The sequence below is a fragment of the Lonchura striata genome, chromosome Z, assembly GCF_050655825.1.
Source record: "Lonchura striata isolate lonStrDom1 chromosome Z, ASM5065582v1, whole genome shotgun sequence".
Classification (NCBI taxonomy): Eukaryota; Metazoa; Chordata; class Aves; order Passeriformes; family Estrildidae; genus Lonchura; species Lonchura striata.
This window is the reverse complement of record NC_140740.1, coordinates 64,881,881-64,903,616: the sequence shown is the minus strand read 5'-3', so window position 1 is coordinate 64,903,616 and position 21,736 is coordinate 64,881,881. Positions and strand designations below refer to the sequence as shown.

At 37.5% G+C, this 21,736-nt stretch overlaps 1 protein-coding gene across 5 annotated transcripts in view; it reads left to right on the top strand.

Moving 5' to 3' along the window:
* Positions 1–21,736, top strand: part of ADAMTSL1 (ADAMTS like 1) — a 389,105-nt gene that overhangs the window by 349,460 nt on the left and 17,909 nt on the right. For all 5 annotated transcript variants that reach the window (XM_085567914.1, XM_085567913.1, XM_085567916.1 and 2 more), the window contains 5 exons: positions 180–1,320; positions 6,952–7,079; positions 10,524–10,652; positions 14,922–15,101; positions 16,963–17,097. In XM_085567914.1, coding sequence (XP_085424040.1) covers positions 180–1,320; positions 6,952–7,079; positions 10,524–10,652; positions 14,922–15,101; positions 16,963–17,097 — 1,713 coding nt within the window. The remainder of the gene's footprint in view (positions 1–179; positions 1,321–6,951; positions 7,080–10,523; positions 10,653–14,921; positions 15,102–16,962; positions 17,098–21,736) is intronic.

Genomic DNA, 21,736 nt, shown 5'->3' with positions numbered 1-21,736 from the left:
TTCACATTCCTGAAGTGTGTCTTGTTATTCCTCTTATTTTGATTGTTCTAATTTAATGTACAGCAACAGGTGGCCAGGTTCTCCCCTTACTGTCTAACGGGTCAAATGCTGACCACAACAATGTAAACTACTTGTTTTGTTTAATAGTATCATATACTAATTATATAATGATATTTCAGGGCACAACAGACCGGCTCATAAGCAAAGCCCTCATATTATGGCTGTAAAGCAAGTTTACATCCAGACAAGGAAGCAGAAGAAATTGCATTTCATTGTGGGTGGATATGCCTACCTGCTGCCCAAAACTTCTGTTGTCCTCCGATGCCCTACAAGGAGGTTCCGGAAATCAATGATCACTTGGGAGAAGGATGACAAGAGGCTTGTCAGTTCAGCTCATATCACCATTGCACCCTACGAGTACATGAAAATCCATCATCTGAAGCCTTCAGACACCGGGACATACACCTGCACAGCAGGGTCAGCCCGAGAGCATTTCATAATTAAACTGATTGGAAGCAACAAGAAGATCATTTCTGGGCAGCCAGCTGGTATTAGGGAGGAAGAAGTCATGACAAAGGCTGGCTTAAATGATGCCTTGCGAACAGAGGATAAACATCTCAATGGGATTTTCTTCAATGGTAGCAAGCCTGAAAAGCGAGGGCACCTTGCTAACCCCAGCAGATGGTATGACTATATTGTCTCAAGGCTGCTACAGCTCAGAGGGTGGCCAGTGGAAAATTTGGAGTCCTGGGAAGCCCAGGAGTCTGTGGAGAGAAACACATCCTCAGAAGAGGACCAGAGCCGGGAGCATAGCCTGCCATTTACTATGGTCACAGAGCAGAAACACCTGGATGATATCATAAGGAATTTGTCTCAACAGCCTGAGGAGCTTAAAGATATCTACACTGAGCATCTTGTTGTGCACCTGGCCCATGAAGTTTTCAAGAACTACTTGGACCATCAGGAATCTGTCCTCAAAGCATCAAGGCGAAAAGTTGATTCAGCCTCAGTTGAGTACCCTTTCCACAGACGTGTTTCTGGATTTACCAGCTCCCTGAGGATGTCATCTTCTGAAACATTTATTCCCACCTCTGTAGACCTAGAAAATGGCTTGCACAGGCCTCATCAAAAGCCTGCCATCCTCCGAAAGATTTCAGCAGCACAACAACTTTCTGCTTCCGAGGTTGTCACCCACCTGGGACAGACGGTGGTCCTAGCAAGTGGCACACTGAGTGTGCTGCTTCACTGTGAAGCAGTGGGAAACCCAAAGCCCACCATCAGTTGGGCTAAGAATGGAGAGGAAGTGAAATACAATGATAGGTAATGCATGTTATTTAACTTTTAAGAAAATAATTGATATTTTGACTCGTCACTTTCCTTGTGTTACTACCAGTCAGTCCGTGGACAAAGCCATGTTTTGCTGTAGTCTGATTTCATAACAGAAGGAAGGGCAAATGCATGTGAATTGGTAAATGGGTTAAACAGGGCACTGTAAATCTTCAGCAAGGTCTGGATGCTGAGTCAGACAGGAACCTTATTTCTGACTGAGTAAGTAAAAAAGAAGGGATTGGAAAGTACTAAAGGACATAAGCGCCTAATACAGTCAACAGAGGATTCTTCATCCAGAGACTGGGAGTCATAGCTTATTTTCCCATCTGAAGGTGGAGAGTTTTTGCTATGAAGACTGATATAGAGATATGAAAACTGGTCATTGGTTGTTGCTGTTATCCTCTGTTGGAGCTGAAATTGCATTTCTCCTAGAGCTCCAGGAGGGCTTGACAGATATATAAGAGAAGATGGAGGAGATGAGGCTTTGACCTTCCACATATGCATCCATGCATTAAACTGTTCCAGGATAAGCCTCAAAGGGCATTACAATCACCATTTACTGTGTATGTTCTGCTGAAGGCTGTAAACTGTGGAACTACACCTCATGGCTGTTTGCAGCTTTGCTGTCATCTCAACAGACCGATCATTTAGCCTTTGTTTTCTCATCTGAATTGGTGAATCCTCATCTGTTTAAATTCTGGAATGTTGGTCCCAGGTGTCACCTGAGAAGTTGGAAAAAAAAAATGCTTTTATCAGTATACCAAAAAAATTATGCTGTTTTTCCTTCAGGTAGTATTTACTTTCCAATTACTCCACATTATTAATTTGTGTGGAGGAGCACAAAGAAGTTATTTTCAGTACACGTTATATGTTCAACTGTGTTGATAACATACATTCTTATCATGTGTATGCTTGGGATTTTATATTTTGGTTCTGTTCTGTGAGAAATCATTATATAAGAACAGGAAAAAACTGTAGTAGGCAGTAATAATGAGCAACACAGTACAAAAAATTGTCCAGAGATCTGCTAGCAACTCCTTCTGCATAAGATAATGACGTCAGCTCAAACATATACATTTAGTCATAAGGTCATGGGAAAAGAGGGAGTCAAAACAGAAATTAATTTCCAGTGTGGTGCTCATGGATCATCCAGTAAAGTCTTGATTTAGGTAAAATTGCCCCGTCTATACAGTTACAAAATTAGCTTCTTAGGTCCTTCTTTATTTTTACTATTGAATCAAAGAAAAAGTAATTGCTTTCTATAATGATCTGAGTTTCCTGGTTCTTGCCTCTCTGTCTGAAGACTAACAAGCATATTAAATTTAACACACAAAAAAATAGTAACTTTTGAAGGGGTAGAGGTCACAGAGAACAAGAATGTACCTGTGGTGGAAATCACATACAGTCATAATCAGGACTTGGACATACAGAATCCCTTCATTTAGATATACTACTGTGAAAATGTCTGTAGGCCACCCCCAAAACAAGTTTTATATATAAATATTCATCTAGTGTTTATATCCCATTAGAATTGGGCCATTAAGTTGAGGTTTTTTCTCTGCTTGAAATTACTGTAACTTCTGTGGCATCCATGAAAGGGAAGGGATGTTACATGAAGTTAATAAATGAGGAATGCTAGACATTACAGTCAAGAGAAATTGGCAAGTTTATTTTATACCCTAGAATCTCTCATGGTATCACAACATGTAGATTAATTTAGCTGAAGTAAAAGACACTTACATGATTCCTGAAGTTTTAGTTCAGATTTTTTTCAATATATAATTTCACAATTCCTTTTCAATCTTTTTTCTTTCCCATTCAATTTGGCTAAAATTGCCTTTAATGTTGTGGCTTGTTTCTGAATTATCAGTCGGTTGTGTGTGTTCAAAATTTCTATCAGAAAGTCTGAGAAAAGTATAATTTCTTTTCCAGTTAGTGGCATACGTCATTCACAACTCTTCTTTAAATATTGAGGTAGTTACTGCTCTATGAACTTCTTTCTGCACTCATCATTTATAGTTCCCCCAGGCTGGTGTGTGGGGGAAGAAATTACCATGCTCTGAGCTTCAGGTGCAACTCAACACCTATATCTTGGGAGCTAATTTTTTGTGGATTTTTTTTTTTCTGGGTTTTTTTAGATCAGTATTGTATTCTGGCTTTGGCTCAGAATGCTTTTGCTGCCCATCAGTCAGCTGTGTCAATGGAAGCTGCAGTTTAAAGAGTCTTACAGTGTCCTGCTGTAAACTGCAAGGCCACAGATGTAAACATGTGGTGGTATGTCTGGTATGTTTGAACTGTCCTTTAGCTCTGCAGTTTGTTTGCTTTGTACTTTGCCAACCATTGAATGGAGAAGAGGATTTTCCAGCCCACCTCTATCTTAATGGTAATAAGGAAATAAATAGAGGTGGGTTTCCTTGTACCAGCCTGAGAATGGCCAGAGAGTAGTGCTGAAGTTCCTCAGGTCACACCCTACTGAATATACTGAGATTTCAGAAATACTTGATGGCATTGCAACTCTTAGAGTATAGGCTGCTGGGTTTAGTTTGGGTGACAGCTACCTGTTTTGTATATACAAACCACTGAGATAAAGCATTCACTTTTACACATGGCGGCCATGGGTTTTGTCTGAGCCAGTGATGTCCAGTAATGATGGTTGATGTATGGCTTTATTCTCACTGCCCCATTCCGTAAGCTGTTTCATCCACCTAAAGGTATGACTTCTACTGCGTGGCTATCCTTGCAAAAATTAATTTGCTTTGGCTTTAGTCTGGGTACAGTCGCAAAAAGACATACAGGCCTCCAGAAAGTGCTGGTTTTCAGTTACTTTAGAGAACAAAAACATATGACACAAATAGCTACAACAGTTGAAACTATCAGTGGTTCCAGTAAAAGATCTCCAACTTGTGTCTGCCTATTCATCCTGAGTGCATATTTTACAAAAGAATTATTCTCTCCTAAGGTTAAAGAGTCAAGTTAACACCAGCATGGGTTCTGAATGCCATTTCAGAGCCTACTAAGTTTTTTGATTGCTGTATATGTTGGAAAATATTTTATTTTAGAGAAAATTCAGACTAAATTCCTTAGGAATCAATTTTAAAAGTGAAAAATCTTTGAGGAATTTATGCATTGTTTAGTAAGCCTTGCTAGTATGCTGCAATTTCTGTCACAGGGAAGCCATTGGTACTTGATGATTCAACTTCTCTAAAACAGAAATAAATTTTATAAAAGGACATGGAGCACCATATGAACAGTAAGTGCTATGTAGTTAGGTGTTTGTGAGGTGCATGTTAGGCATTTGTCTGATTTAGTCATTGATATATGTCCTGAAAAATATATTTTTGTTTTGGAGGCGATGCAGTGTGGAGCAACTGAGATGAGACTGATTAAATATTAAGCTGTATTATTTTCAGTCCATAAATGAGATTCTGAAGACCTGCTGGTAACATAAAGAATTGCTACAGCTGGTTGACTTTTTTCCACCCCTTATAAGCAACTCAATACCTAACAAAAATATCAATCTATGAGCAAATAGGAAATTCAGCCAAAATAATTCTATACAATGAGGATTGATAAAGGATCTGCTTTCAAGAAAAGTAGCTATGCTAAATTGTGATGCAAAAATAACAGAATTATTGAAAAGAAGAGCACATTATGTTTGTTTCTGGAGAAAGACATTAAAACTTGTGTTGAAAGGATATGAGGATGCAGCTGTAGGAGTTGATTTTTTTAAAAAGTCAAGTATCTACGTGGACTATCTCTATTTTTAAAATATTTGTGCTAGATCTTGAGGTGACTTAAGCTGACAGAGAGTGGTTTATGTAAGGAGAGGTGATTAATAACAAACAAATTATGCATCCTTGTGTTTTACAAGGTGCAATATTAGGCAAGATCTTTCCTCAGCCTGAAGATGTCAGAAACATTAATTAAAACTATTTTAGGGGCCTTGCAAACATTAGTTTGGTGTAAACTGAAGACCTGCCTACATACTGTATTTGCAGACATGCAGACAGAACACACAGAACTTTTAAATGTTACAGGCTATTATAATTTGGGACAACTTCTGAAGATTTAATGAATTCCATGTAATGATTGAAGCAGTCAGTTTTAAACTAAAAATTTATGTGTGAGATACTGATGCATGCTAACATTAGTTCTGCAAATAAAAAAAATCTGTTATTGTCACTGTTAGTAGTGACTATCTAGTCAGCCCTGGTTATGACTAAGAGGTAAGAAAAACATCCTTGACAGCAAAAGGGGGAAGGGAATTAATTCAACAATTGGTGGGTTTTTGGCCATGCAAGCATAGATGCAACTTTAAAAGTATTCATGTTTGTTTTGCAAATGTTCATTTTTCTAAGTATTTACAAAACTTGTTTTAAAACAGGTGTTTCTTTTATTGATAATTACTATTTTTCTTATTACTCACTAAAGCATAAAAAAAATAATGTTAACTCTGGAGATTTTTTCCTATAATACATTTTGGTGGGTGGCCCTAATCTGGTTTGGTTTAGAGATCTACCACCCACAGTGTTAAACAAAATCAAGAATCTGTGGCTTTTTCATTCATGAGACAACAGTTTTTATAGTGGTGATGGGAGTGTAAAGAAACTCATCAATTCCAGGATCTGTGAGCAGATTTCTATTGCATGTGTTTTACAGGCATATCCCTCCCCCAGTTTCACCCTTGCCACCCACTGTCAATCACAGCCTCTATTAAGAGTTTACAAGCAACAACTGCTGAAAGTTGCTGATGAGAACAGTAGATTTTAGCTACAGTTTCAGCCAAAGAGAAAACTCAGAGAAAGAAGCAACAATCATGAAACACAGTGTGATGAAAATAAGGGTACAGAAGCACAAACTCATGGACTGAATTCTTGCTGGAATAGTGTATGTCACAACCTTTTGAGTTATACCACTGTAAAACCAGACAGTGAAAAGAAGCAGTTCATAAGAGCACGAAGTCCATATTAATTCAATTTAACCATAGGCAGTACACTGAGTTCCTGGTAGGTTCCTCTTACTGGCAGTGGAAAGAAACAGTGGATTTGGCCCAAAGAGGAGCTGAAAAATCCTCTCTATCTTCACTGACTATTAGGAAAGAATCAAAACTGCCGAGCTTGTACAAGCTGCCCATCAATAAAAGAATCTGACATGATTTCAGGCTTTAACACTGAGCCTGTGGTTCACTTCACTTCTTTCTGCATAGCTTCAGCATGTTTCATGATTTTTCGCTTGCAATAATTTGGCTTTTTCTCTACTATTGCTATTCCTATGCTGCAGAACTGGAAGACAGCAATGCTGGGAAACTCAGTCAGCATTATGCAGAAGTGTTACAGCAGAGGAGGAGGTTTCACTGGGCAGATGTCCTAATTACTTGGCAGTCTTTCTTTAACACACATGTCAGCAGTAGAGGAACTGAGAATGAGACTAAAATTTAATATAAGAAATCACAACTTACAGTCTCAATGTAAGAATTTAAATTTCTTCATAGATTTTTAAATTTAATCCAAAGGCCTGATCTATAAAAAATATTACCTAAGCCTAAAAATTCCCAGTAAATATGTTCATGTTCACATGGACTAAGAGACTATTACATCTTTCTTTCTTTCTGCTTTATGCCAGGTTGCTCCTTCAGCCTGATGACTCCTTGCAGATTCTAGCACCTGTGGAAGCTGATGTGGGTTTCTATGCTTGCAATGCATCCAATGCCCTGGGATCTGACTCTGTCTCCATTGCTGTCACCCTAGCAGGTAATAGTTTAACCTCTGTGATTGCAGGTCCATGTTATTTGTGTGAATCTGGACAGAGTTGTTTGCAAGGGAAGAGGTTTGCTAAAGCTATGTAAAATATGTCAATAGAAGTACACTGGTGAAAATACAGGGTATGAGCTCCACAAAAACCTGACACTTTCATAGGTAGTTTGTGAGGTTTATGTGTCTCTGCAATACATCAATGCTTTTTCTCTTTTTTGTATCTGCTATGCTCTTAAAAACAGTGCTTATCCTGGTTTTTTGCATCATGTAGGGGCAGTGCAGTTCAAGCCTCCAAATGTTATGCTTCATTTTAAACCTAATGCTGATCTGTTCAAAACAGATGGATTGCAGGACTTACTGAATTGTACATTAGACAAGCCAGAAAACTTCCAGAGCTGAATCTTTTACAGGATCAAACTCTACATCGTATTCAGTCACAGGGGCGGCTAACACTGTTCCAATTGTAGCAAATAGAAGTTCTTCAAAAATTAGATTCCATGTATCTCTTTCTCTAGTAACAGGTTCTAAAGCAGACTAAACATCCTGTGCTGGTTTAGAATTCAATTCTAAAAAAACCTGATTCAGATAAAAGCCAATGGCAAAGTGAGTTAGAAGTATGAATCCAGCTTCTTCAAGGTTCCCTGGCAGACATGGTCAGCAGGCTCACAATCACATCAGGACTAGCAGAAGGGTGGAGCAGCAGACATGAACTGTTGGGAAAGATACAGGAGCAGCAGCTGTCATACGACAGCTAATGACTGTGAAAGGGCAAAGAGGTTTTACAGAAGGAGGATTTATCATCAAGGCAAAAGTAAACGTGCTAGGAATACGGAAAATCTTATTGATTTTGCAAACTTATCCATTTCACTGCCTCAGCATGTGGAAATGCTTGGAGGCTTCCAATGCATAGGCAGCAACCATCAGCTGCCATTGTATCCATGTATGACTAGAGGAAGGAATAGGTGTTGATTAGATTTAATTTAGAAAAAAAATTACACCAAACACAAAGAAAATTTCAGTTAAGAGAAGCATAAAGAAAATGTAAGAAGGCAACAGTGGATAACAGTGAAGCTTAGAAAAGTAATCAGTAAATCAAATAGAAAGATACTTTGTCTTGTTCTTTAGCAGAATGGGTGAATCTTCCGGAGCAAAAAGGAAAGATCTGAATTAGAGCTACAAATTACCTGTAGGCAAAACTGAAGACACCAATCCTTTTTACACTACTACTATCAGAAATAACTTTGCTGAACTCCAGGCAGCAAGGTAGAAGTGATGCTGTTAGGGCAGTGTCATATTTTAGAAGCAACTAAACCACCACACTAAACTTCTTATGCCTCACCAGCATGAAGCTGAACATGACATTAAAAAATTATCAGTCAAAACTGCTATTCTGTCCACATTGTTCAGTGAGTGTAAAAGTCAGAGTTTTTGTACATGCTGTGGCAATAATTTTGTATGACATTGTAAAAATAAAGCATTAGGTATACATATGACACAGAAATACTTTAATTTTTTTATTATATTTAATTAACAAAGCTATATATTTATAGCTTTTATGTTTAAAATTTTAGGTGAATAAATATTCATGCTTCCCAGACTAAAGCAGAACTCCTCTCAGGAACTGGTATACTTTTGCATTTCACATCCAAGGCAAAGAGCTAAACAGCCTATAAATAGCAAATATATATATAAATAGCAAAGTGAAATACTGAGCAGTTTTTGGAACAAAGTAACAATCTTTTTGGCATAATGGAAGTATTTTCTCCAAAAAACATGGAAAGCTGAGATCATCTTTAGAGGAATCAAGAGTGGGGACAAAAGCTTATTTCATTGAAGAATTTTCTGATTCATTTAACACATACATGGGAAAAAAAAGACAGTGGAATATGCTTTTTTTCTTTTCACAATGGTTTCCTACTCATTTATGGGTTGAACAGCTAAAAGATTTTTAATCTTGTGGTGGGGTTATGGAAACCAATCAGGAAAATAAAAGGCTGATGGATAGCTGAAGAAGTTTCATTTTCTTTAGACTTTGCCAAAAAAGTATCAAAACTTTTGGAGGTATTCAAACAATAATATGCAGTATTTTATGTAGCTATTCTTGGGCACTAAAATCACCAAACTAAAAAAAATGTAAAATATAAAAAAATACCAAACTGATAAGATGGGAGTTACAGATGAATGGTATATTTTAAAAGATGTGGGAATACAGCTATATTAAGATATTTATATTTAAGACTGACTTAAATTTTCAGAACTCTCCATGAGCTCAATGAAATCAAGTTATTTTTCTCACATCCATCTTTTCTTTGTAAGCCATGGCAAAATTAACATACAAATAAAGCCAGTGATAGACATTAGCCTGAAATTGCAGCTTTTGGAGGCAAACAGGGATATCTGGTTTGGTATCTGACCATTTATTTAAAATGGGGGAAAAAAGATGTTTATAGATTTTTTTCAAATTGTGTGCTTGAAAATGTAACACTGAGTCGAAGACACCAAATTCCCATGTTATTTGAAGCAATTGTGTTATGTTCAGCTATTCCTGCAACATCCTGACTGCAAAGCACTTCTCTGAGACAGGGAAACACCTTAATTCAGCTCTTTTCAGCTCTGCTGCATTAGTCCTCTCTCTCAAAGCTAAGCTTGGGTACCTCTCACCTGTTTTGTAAAGCATCCTTTTGCAGTAGCACTACAAAAGGATTTGCAGAAGGCTTCTTGAGCCATTGATCCTGGATAACTTCATAAGTAATCCCACAAAGACACAACATCAGCAAAACACCATGACTTGCTCTCACTAATGTTGAAAGCACACTTTATTGTGGGCAATCAGTAGCTCTATCAAGATAGACCCCTTCCCATCAGACAACCTGTTTTGTTTTATCTAAAACATGTAGTAACAGTGTATGGCATTAATACAGTTTACATCCTCATCCTCTTCTGCTGGCCATTATGAGAAAACTTTCTGGTTATGATCTGGTCTTCCCAACCCTGGTGTTTCCCCTGTAGGTTAAGGAAACCATGATCAATGTGTAGAAACAGCTTTCATGTTATGCTAAACTTTCTCCACTATGCCTGTAGCCATCACTCAGGCTCCTGGATTTGGTCTTTACCAAAGGGTGGTGGTGCAGCTGCAGCACCAGGCAAGCATCTCACTGCAGCTTCATTTGTGCTGGTCTTTATTGATTCAGCTGGTTCTCCTGTATGTCCATATGGCCTTAATGCTATTCTGCCTTGGCTTCAACTGTGTCTTTTCCTTTTTCAAGACAGCTTTACTCATGGAATTTTATGACATTGAAATATTAGAAAAAGCAGGGGGTCTTGCACTTAATTTTCTGCCTGCCTGTTGTATGTACTTTCACAAAGAGTGTTCCAGCCTATCTATCCCATTGGGACTCTGATGTGCTTGTTATGATAAACTTTGGTGTTTCTTTTATGCAGGAAAGCCACTGATAAAGGCATCAAGAGCTACCATGATCAACACTGAATCACTGGCTGTCACGGTTGATATTGGAAGCACGCTGAAAACAATCCAGAAAGCAAACGTTAGCATTAACTGCCAGGTTGCAGGTAAGAAAGTATTCTCTCCTGTGCCACTGCCTTTGGCTATAGATTTCTGTAGGATTCTTTGCTAAATTGGTATCTACAGTTGCAGCTGAATGAAATTGCAAGGTTTTCCTAGGCCTTGGACAAACATCATTGCTTCCACTAATTCTTATAATAGAATTTGTCCTCTTTTTATCCGTATCAAACAAGGCAAGTGTTTAAGAAAATTGGACTAAAAAAAAACCTGAGTCAATTCGACAGGCATCATTGTAAGAGATACATGGTATGGTCTGAATGCAACAACACTGTTACATATGGCTTCCTGTTGGGGATGTTCCACGACAATATACAAGCATGGACTGACTAATTTTGTTACTGATAGGGATTTTAAAAATTACTCCAACTACTTTCTTCTTTTCCTGCCAAACTTATTCTACATTAGAGGCTTGTTAGCATTCTTTTTTTTTTTTTTCCTGTTTTTTTTCTTTTCTTTTTATCTTGGAAGTACAGGAGTTCAGAGGAGTTCTACTGAAGCGGGATTTTCCCAAAAACTGTTTTCCAGTCAGAGACTGAATATCCATCAGTCTTACAGTGACAGTTCGCATCTTTCCAGTGGTGACAAAAATAGGTTGACCTTATCTGTGTGTGGCAGTCCTACAGCTGTTGGTGGGAATGGTGTTCATATAAGGAGGAGGAGCTGGGAAATCTCTAAAGATCAGCAGCCATACCATGGATTCATTACACTTTTATGCACAGTATGACACTCTCTTGCAATCAGACTAGTGTCCAGTGACTTTCAAGGAAGAAGATGAAAATGATATGTGTTTTTTTCCCCCAGGTCTCACCATGCTCACCTGCATGGACAATGTGCAAAAGACACTAAATATTACATTGACACAAATAATTTTGGATTTCTCTCTCTGGGTTCTGTTGGCTGCCCAGACACATAATCCACAGATTCAGACTGTTATTGCTGATCTAAGTGTAGCCATTTCTCTTCACCAAAAGCACCAGGTAAACAACAGAATATGACTAAACAAAGTTTCCACAGTACTTACAATATCAGAAAACTACTGGAGGGAAGCTCAAAATTGTAAGGGACACAGATTCAAAGTCTTTTCAGAGGGGAAAATAATCTCTAGCAATTTGGTGAAACTAACCCACTATGACAACATCCAAAATGGAAAATTTTAGCAATGTCTTCTTGTCTAAGAGACAGCTTTTTGCTATCTAGTATCTTTATATTGGAATCTTCTGTGACACAGAAGAAATGTTCTTAAATCCTAATTCTCTCTGTGAGTTAAAAAACAAAATCTTCTGCTACTACCTCCACATAAAATGTTAACTATGTTGACACCGGAGAGTAATGCTCTTGAAATTATCATAAAATCATAAACCACAAGCTGGGATGTTACAAAGGGAATAAGAAAGTTAGCAATGAAGGAAGATATGTTTTAGGGGCCCTAGAATCCTAATTTTATAAAAATAGTCTTAATAATTCAACAGCAGTTACAAAACAAGCTACCTGGAGGAATGATCCAAGAGCAACAATTTCTATCAACATCTCACCTACATCTGGAAAATGAACCAGCTCATAAAACCTGCAACATAGTATGCAAATAAATGCAATTTTCCTCCTAATGTAAGCACAACCTTTTTGTTTTAGCATCAGGTTTATGATAATTTAGCCTTTTATATAGTTTTGATCATCCTTAGAACAATCAATTCTAAGGAAAAGAGTAACATGCTCTACTTCTGCAGTCAGCAAATGTGTTGTATCCTAGTGAGTTCTTTAGGGTAGATAAACTTTACATCTGTATAGTTTGCCAAAGCTCCCCAGAAAACATTAACAATGAATTGGCTACTAAATCATAGTAAATTAACATGCAACAGTTAATGCAATAACATCTGGCAATAAAAAATAGATTAGCATGTGAGAGCAAAGTTAACACAGATAGAAAACAAATTAGCATATCCAGAAATTATGTGGAGACTTGCCTGGATGAAAACAGCTCTTCACACATTCTTGTAAAGCTATAATTTTTCCTTCTAGTATTTTCTCTCTAGTCATGTTAGGATGTCCTGAGCCAGCACAACTAATGAGAGTTGTTCTAGGTCAGAGTTCAGTGACAGTTTATCCCGTTAATATAAGCTGTGTTTCTATCACTGTGCTGTACAGGCTGTGACCATGTGTGTATTGGATCTGGATATCTCAGCTGATGTAAGGACACATCTTTACTGAGAGTCAGCAAGACACCAGAATAGATACTTACAAGAGAAATATTAAGGATCAGTTATGATATTCTCTAAAGTTGCACTTTCTGTCAAGGACCAGAAATATACACTTGCTGCTGACACATGTTGATTAACCTGGAGGTTTCATAAAAATAAGAGATAATGGAAGAGTATGCAACCAAAGCCTAGGCAGTGATTTTATATTGCTTTTCATCTTCTTAAGATAGGCATGAGCACAGTCAAAGTCTGTCTTCTGAGTTGAAATCTATAAACATTAACTGAAAGACAAGAGAAAATAGAATCATTCTGAATGCATTAGAGTTTAATTGGCACCTGATGTGATTTATGCCAAGATGAAGCCTTATTTCAGTTTTACCACAAAGACAATGTCATGGTTTTGATCAAGATTGAAAGCAAACATTATTTCACTTGACATAACATCACTTCTTTGTCTATAGAGGTGAAGGAATATATTTTTAAACTATTGTTAAGTGATTGTGGTCAATTCCAGACTTTTCCAACATTAACCCTAGGGGAACTCCCACTCAAAAGTCACTTAGGAGTCTTGCCGATTCTTGTGACTTCCAGCTGGAGGATTTGCTCCAAGCCTCAGAAAGCCAGCAGCATTTTTGGTGCGGGTAACTTTAGTACTGTGCACCATTTCACTTAAAAGTAGGATGTGAGAGCAATTTGGATCACATCAGCATCACTAGGAAGCTTTCTGTTGATTTCAGTGATTAAATTTGCATACCAGAAGCTTCAAGAAATATGGCCCAGACGGTTACTGAAAATACAGTTTGACATGTAAGAAGGAACCAGTTTTAAAAATATAGTTTGTAGGGCATTCTGAAAAATGTCATGTAAAATTCGTGAATGTTGAGTCAGAACAGGTTTGGAAGGATAGCTTAAAATATGTTACCTTCCTGTCCTTATCTCCTTGTATCTTTGTTGTTCTAATTGCAGTTTTCTCAATTCTTCTGAACAGTCTTTTTCTCTGTATTTCACCTACATGCTGGAGGTTTTATTTTCTAATTCTTGCCTTGATATATGGCCCATGTTTATTCATCATCTGTACCAGATTGTGAAATATTATTCACTATTTCAATAATGTTGTGGCATTGGAAACTAGTCACCACTGTTAGAAACTTGTATTGCAGTGATTCCTTTCTCCCAGAGCCACTGGTTTAGCAAAATTATCTCAATGGACTTAACATAATGCTGCTTACTAATATTCCATGTAGGCTTTTTGTGCTGGATACATGCACATTGATGGAGGGGAAAGCTGAAGAATAGACTCGGGTAATTACTCTACCAAAAGTCTTGCCTGCCCAGCAAAGTGAGTTCTGTTTCAGCTGACACCTCTCAGACTTTGAGTCTCTGTGATACTTCAGCAAGGGAAGCACTCGGCCCTCTGTCCGCTGGCACCCGCCGTTACCCAGCAAAGCTGATTGAGATGCTCTTGCTACTCCTCGCAGCAGAGATGTGACATGTGTTTGCTCATGCCTGTGCTGGCTGCCTCCTGCTCCCATCTTGAGGCTGCTCATTGACACACACTGATCATCTTCCCCAAAGCAAACTGTAGAAAGAGCTGTACCTGCAAATCTCCTGTTAGTGTGGAAACATTGAAGACAGGGGAAGCACATTCTTGTAGAATACAATTAGAAAAATGTTTTTGTAGCATTGGTGTACATTTTGTAGGCACAGTGCATCTTTCTTAGACTCAATAGCAATACCTCAACATTATGGAGATCTCACTTTTAGCCCGTTTCTTCTGCTGCTAGTGAAATGCAGAGGAGTCTGCCTTTCTAGACTAGGACTATCTGAGTAGCTGCCTGCAAGAAGCATACTAATTGTGTCTGTCTCTGTATTTATTTAGTTGCTTTATTTGACTGACTGCTCTAAAGGACTGTGGCTATATTAAATTTTCCTTGTCCCTTCCCCTTTTTCTTTAGCCTTCACTCAGTACTTCTCATCTCTTCTTCCACTATTTACCTTACAAGAATGTTTTGCTTTGTAATACTTACTTGTGTTAGTTACACTTTACCAATGTTTTTCCAGGTGTTCCTGAAGCAAAAGTTACTTGGTTTAAGAACAACATCAAGCTATCCTCTACTCACCATCTGCATAATGGTTTGCTGTTAATAGCAAATGTTTCTCTATCAGATCAGGGGTTATACACCTGCAAGGCATCCAATCTTCATGGGGAAGTAACTGAAAGCTCCCAGCTGTTGGTTCTTGGTAAGTCCAGGGTATTTTGGTATTTTAGACTAGCAACAAGATGAATATGGCTACTGGCACATCCAGATGGCAGAGCTAATCGGTCCTTTTGGAAAGAGGAAATGGCATGCAGGCAGCCCTGTTCTAAGAAAAGCATTAATCTCCATTTGTACTCTGGGCAGCATCAGCTGAAGCAAGGTGGTGGTAAAAGGAAAGTGGATAAGGAGAAAATGTCTAAGAACAGGGATTGTACCTCCCAGTCCCAAGTTACTCAGTTTGTCTCTTTCAGACTTGCTAGGTAAGAAAAGCATTTATTAACCTTAACACATCTTAAAGTGACTATCTTAAAATGAGAGTGATGGCACTTTTTCCCTGTGAAGTGCTCTGTCTCCACTGAGCAGTTTTTCCATTCAAAGCTGTGTGATACTGATCCACTTCACAAAGGTGCATAAAACCAGTGCACTTCTAAAAAGTACATCTCAAGTACATCTCAAGTTCTGTGAATGGTGAATTTTACTTTCCCCTGTGTTTTTAAACACCAGACAGAAAGCCCATCTGAGTGATTTAAAAGATAGTGGCAGCTGTGAAATGTGAGTGGAAGTGGTACCTGATGGGAACTGGAATTGTGGGAAAGGCGTTTCCTTTCCTAGTAACTCATCTATAATTTCTGCATGCCTGGCAGATGAATGATCCAGACAGATTTTTTTAAGTACTTTAGTAGTGCATTTGGTGGTGAAGTCTCAAATTTTGAAACCTATTCCCCACAACTGGGGCATTAGATCTTTCATAACTAGTGAGCTTCTAGAGGATGTATAACAGTGAGATTTTCACAGACACTAGTAAAATAAAGGTTCAAACATTTCTCCTATTAATGCAGACTGACTCTAAATCTCAGTTTAAAAAGATAACTTGGGAAAAAATCATTTATTTAATCATTCATTATTTATAGGCTGAGTTTCAGCCTGTAATTAGACTTCCAGATGATCTCTAAATCCTTTTCTGATCATTATAGTTGGCTTAGCTTTTAAAGATGGTAAGTTACTGTGAGTTATGCAAGCTGCTTATGTTTGTAAGCAAATTACATTTTTAGCTCCTTGATGGAACAGAACAGTTCTTGATCTGTATCTGCATCCTTGATCTATACTACTGGTGCTGAATGCTATCAGCAGTAGAAAACTTGCGTAATGTGTGCCATGATCTAATTGAGAGGGGATGAATCCAGTATTCATTTCTATCAAATATCACATCATTTTTATGACAAGCAGAATTGGGAATGCTAGGCATTACCTCAATTTTTAAAATAGCATTGTGATTAGTAAACATCTAATTCCTGCAGTTCTCAGCATAGACTCATCCTCTTGAGCTCTGAACTCTTAGTCCTTTGGAGTTCTGCCTAAGTATACCACAGGATCTGGCAGCCTTATAACCATATTTAATTAGGGCTTGATCCAGGTTGTAGCAGACACCAAAAGTTTTTCACTAATTGTCATGAACATTTGATTTGGTTTCTATGCTGTATAAATTTGGTTTTTCTTCCAAGCTGCTGTATCTCCTGATCGTATAAAACTCTGTCACATATGAACAGGGACAGCCAGAATGTTGTGGTAATCTTCAGAGATTATTTATTCAATTTTGTGGTCACATTGATACAGATGTTATTTTAATAATTTCTCCAGCACCTTACCTAACATGAGGCAAAGTTTCAATAGTTATCCTAAACTGCTTAATCTGTCCCTGTGAAATGGCAATGTTGCAGCACAGTGAAAACTGCAGCAATATCTGGGGAGAGGGAGCAGATGGGGTAGAGGGAGAAGAGGAGTGAGGTCTATATCCCAAGACATTTTCTGCTTTAGTGCTGCTCATTCTCCCAATCTGTTACCAGAGCCTCCACGACCCCTTCCTTACCTAGAAGACTTGACAGCAGTGTTTAGCAGTGCTGGACCCAGCACCCATTCGGTGTTGACTTCTCCTTCAGGAACAAAACTGACTGTCAGTCCAGGGAGCTCTGCTCTCATAGGTAAGTCAACTGCTTTAAGATTTTTAGATTTTAATGTCTTTAGAGTTTATCTCATAGCTATGCATGTGATTAACCTTTACATTAAGGATTTGGTTATCCAGACATGGGCACTGAGACAAAAGACATCAAACCAATGGTTCGTTGTGAGTCAAAATCACTGCCAAATACTATTTAGACCTCAGAAATTAATTTTTAAAGTATTTTAATTTGTCCAAAGCTGCATGCAGAATAAGGGCTTCATAATGCTACTCTTTATATATATAAAGAACCCTGTAAGAAGTGGTTCCTGCCCTGGGGGGCTGGGGGGCTGGCAATTATTCAAAACAAAGATGTGGCAGACCAGTGTGTGCTTGATCTAAAAGAAGAGACATTGGTGGTTCTGTTTTAATTTTTCTTCTACATTTGGGTAGTTGCCTTGCCATATGTCTGCTACTCATTTTGTATATCCTCCTTTGGAGCCTTTCCCATAGTTTTGCCTATCCCCCTCTACATGTTCTGATCTTGCAAGCTCTCTGTTTTAATCTGTTCATTTTATTTTTCTTTCTTATTTCACACAATCAGTGTTTGCATTAAGCCATATAAAGAATCATTCATCCCGAATGAATGTTTTTCTTCTTTTCATCCTTTTCTGCCTTCCATATAGTTTTATCCTCTTTACACAGCAAGTTCTTGTAAACGGTAAACTCCTTTCAGATCCGTGGGTGTGATGTGTTTACAAGGAGATTCTAATTTTTTCTAAATTTTAGGGTATATTTATTTTATTATTTCATTTCACAGTCTTCTTTGAAACTCTATTAATTGTCAGGCTCAGATAGGCAAACAGCTTCCCTAATGAACATATTACTGCATACCATGAAAACTTGTCAAGCCGTACAATCTCAGAACTATCTTTTCTCTTTTTAGGGGTAGGGTTCTGAAACTTTTAGCAAGGGTTCTGCAGATGTGATGTGATGTGAGTGTTAATACATCTCTGCACCTTCCAAAGCACTCTTTCCTCCCATTTAATAGCAATTTTAAGATTTTACTTTCACAATGGAGACATTCTATTTATGTTTTTAGTTTTGTGTGGTTTACTCTTCCAAGTATCTGCATACATCTGAATACCTTTGCAATGGCTTTTAGCCTGGAGCTCTGGATTATATTTCTGCTTGCACAAAAACTGCATTGAAATAGTCCTCAGTGGGGAAAATATCATAGGTATTTATTGGCATTGAATAAATCATTTTGAGTATGGTTTTATTGTGCTCACTATTTAAGACTGGGTCATACTCCTCTTTCATCCATTCCCTCTCAGATTTCCAAAAAGAAGACTTTAGGACTTTCAGGCAGTTTTTATTGTTTAAAAGAAGTAATTGAATGACAAAGAGCTTTCTGCACTGGCTGTATGCAACCACGTCCTGATCAATTTCATTTGGTGGTGTCGCTCTGTACTCTGCTGCTCACTTCATGGGCCAGGAAATTCCATGGATTGTAATTGCAAAATAGCAAACCAGTTCAATTCTTGAGGCAGTTCCCTCAACTTCACTGGAGTTTTACTGGTTTGAATTTGAGCCTTGTTATTATTCAAACCTAGAGAAATCTTCTGAGATATTTTTTTTCCTAGCAAAAACTCATCATGGAATGGAGTAGCCAGTCAATTAGAAAATTGTCCATTGGTTCTTTCTGTTCTACTACCCACCCAGTGAACTTCAATCCTGCTGAGTCTTTCATAATTTATTATGTTGGCTCTACTTTGTCTGGATGTCCCATAAAAGAACTTTGAGTATATAAATTGCTATGAGTGAGATCCCTTGTCTGTGCTACTGTTAGGCACTGGTATCTCCTGGGACTCAAAAGGTCTTCAATTAGACACACATTTTGAAATCTAGGCATATGAGTAATTGTTGAGTAGTGAAAGAAAACAGAATACATGCAAAGAAACAGAGTGAAATGTGGAGGAGTGATAAGTAAGCTCAGGGTAAACATTTTATTTTACAGGAGTTAAAGAAAACAAAGGTGAAAAATTATGTTAGAAACCTGGATAAAGTCATGCATGGGTTTGCCAGGGTTTAAGAAAAGCAGGAGTCAAAACTTCGTTAAACACTGGTTTCATGCCTTGTGGGATGATTAAAAATGCAATTGAAAATTTAATACAGCAATGGAAGTCTAAAGCTGCAGGTGAGGACTTGTTTAGAAATTAATATCTGTATTAAATATTTAAAAATTGACAAATTGAGCTGCAAGGAGATTAACAGATCTTCCAAATTATTATACATGCTATACACTGTATTTTATAAAGTGGATTTGTGCAATGCTTCCACCATCATTTCAACCATCTAAAATTATTAACTTGCTGTCTGGAATCATCTGCTAGGGGTTTCTTCTACTTATATTTCAGGGGAGCTGCAGAAGATAAAGATCAGTGTCATAACAGAAATACCTGGTTTGGATGTTTTCCTTCTCGTTACAAGGGTCATTGAGAAGTCATTTATGTGCCTTCACAATAAAAGCAGAGGAAACTATCTGTTTCCGATGCCTTGCCCAACACAGTCAGCAATATTTTTATCGTATATACTTCTTTTGCTTCTAAAATTTAAAATTCCAGCCAGCTTTCTAGGTCCAACTCATCATCCAGTTGAAGAGCATGATGTAGATGGTGACTTGCACAGATAGATGCTTACCCTGCTCCTTCACAAATATTGAAAACATGTGCAGAGTACTGCAGTCTTCCCCAGTCCTCACTTCATTGTCACGTTGTGTAGTAGTCGCTTGTGTGTTATCTGCAGATCACACACCTGAAGGACAGGACTATCTCCCAAGTACAGCTAGAACACCCATGAGCTTGGAAATATTTCTGGGTTTTACAGTAGTGCAAATTTACAATCAGAGATGAGCCACAGACTGTCATACACTTTCTGATGTTCTTGGTTCATGGCAGACACACAAAAAACTTTACACTGTACATAAGATAAAACACAGTTGATTTCTGAAGTGACACAAATTTATGTTTCTGTGGAAAGTTCTATGTTTTTCTGGAAAGTTTTCTCAAAATATTTTTGGGACTTTTTAAATTTTGATTATAGTTTTCCTGAATGTTGGTGATGAAAACATTATAAGGAACACCACTCTTTTCACCACAGAAAAAGTGTTTTGTTTGTCACCTGATAAGAATTTTTGGATGTTAAAAATATTCATGATCATTTGATCTTTGTCAATTCTGATTACTTCTTGGTGTTATCTTTTGGAATTAAAGGAATATCCTACATTCCTGTATTTTCAGTAGTTTATCAATGCTACAAGTATCAATTAATCTTTTTACACAAATCCTTAGACACATTTCCATGAGTCTTCAGTTTTGTAAATGTTAATATTGGCAGAAACCAAGGTGGTAGCATCCAGTGTTCCTGACATCTAACACTTCTGCAGAAAAGGCTTTGGGCCTGTCAAGAATATTTGTTTTCATTTGGGTTCAAGCTTGTTATTTCCTGTATTTGAATATAATTCACTGGGAAACTGAGGATCTTACAAATCCTCATGGAGATTCACTACAACTTCTCATATATATTGTATTATTATTGGAGAGCAATAATCATCAGACTTGGCAAAAGATATAAAATATGATTCTAAAATATGTTCTTGTTTCATCACTGATGAATACTGAACGTGTTGTAATTGTGTTGCACAGTGAAAGATGAAGATTTAATGACTTTGACATCTATACATTAGTTACATTTAATAAGAATTTTTGAAGGAATATTAGAAGTTTCAGAAACGAATGCTTCTAAGAATATGAACATGTAGAATTCCTGTAAAATTTCAGACTGAAGTACAGAGGGCAGAAGGAAAATGTTATTTTACAGAATCTGACCATATGAATAAATGGGGAAAAGCCGACACAATTACTTGAAGTCTGGTTCCCATCCCTCCTTACTTGTAAGGGATATTGAAATTACTGTGATGTTAGATCACAAAGTGTATTTTTCTATAACCAGAAAATTACAGTCAATTGTATAAAAAAAAAAAAAGGAAATATTGCTGCACCATATTTATAGTGTTCTCCTTGATTACTTCCATATTTTCTCACTTCACCAATTAGAACATGATTTTACTGTCAGCACTGCAAACATAGTCCTAAAAAGCAAATTTTTTTCTGGTTTCATACATTATTCAAAATGACCACAGAATTAAAGCAGCTTTGCTGTAATTTCACTACTGCTTCAGTAGATGACCAGTTGCACAACAAAGCTTTGTTCTGCAAATATCAATATTCGAAATGCAGCTTTTTTTAAGATAAAGTGATAACAAGAACTTTTTTACTTAAAAAATACAAAGGATTTCTCTGTACCAAATTTACTGTATTTCTCATTTTTCTTTTTCTGGCAGTAGCATATCCCACTCATTTTCTAGTAGAATTGCTTAGATTCCCAGAAGATCACCCAGAAAGCATAAAGAAAGAATAAAAAAAAAATAGTCACCTTGCTTGCAATGGCCTTTTGAGTATGAATAAATTACTTATTTAAAAGGTCCAACTGCCTTGGAGCCAAAGCCCAGATTTCAGGCTGGGGGTCAGTTTTTTTTATTATTTCGGAGGGGATCTCTTCAAACCCCTGACTAGTACTAGCCAGGAGGTTTAATGGTTATCAAGATGTCACGACAGACA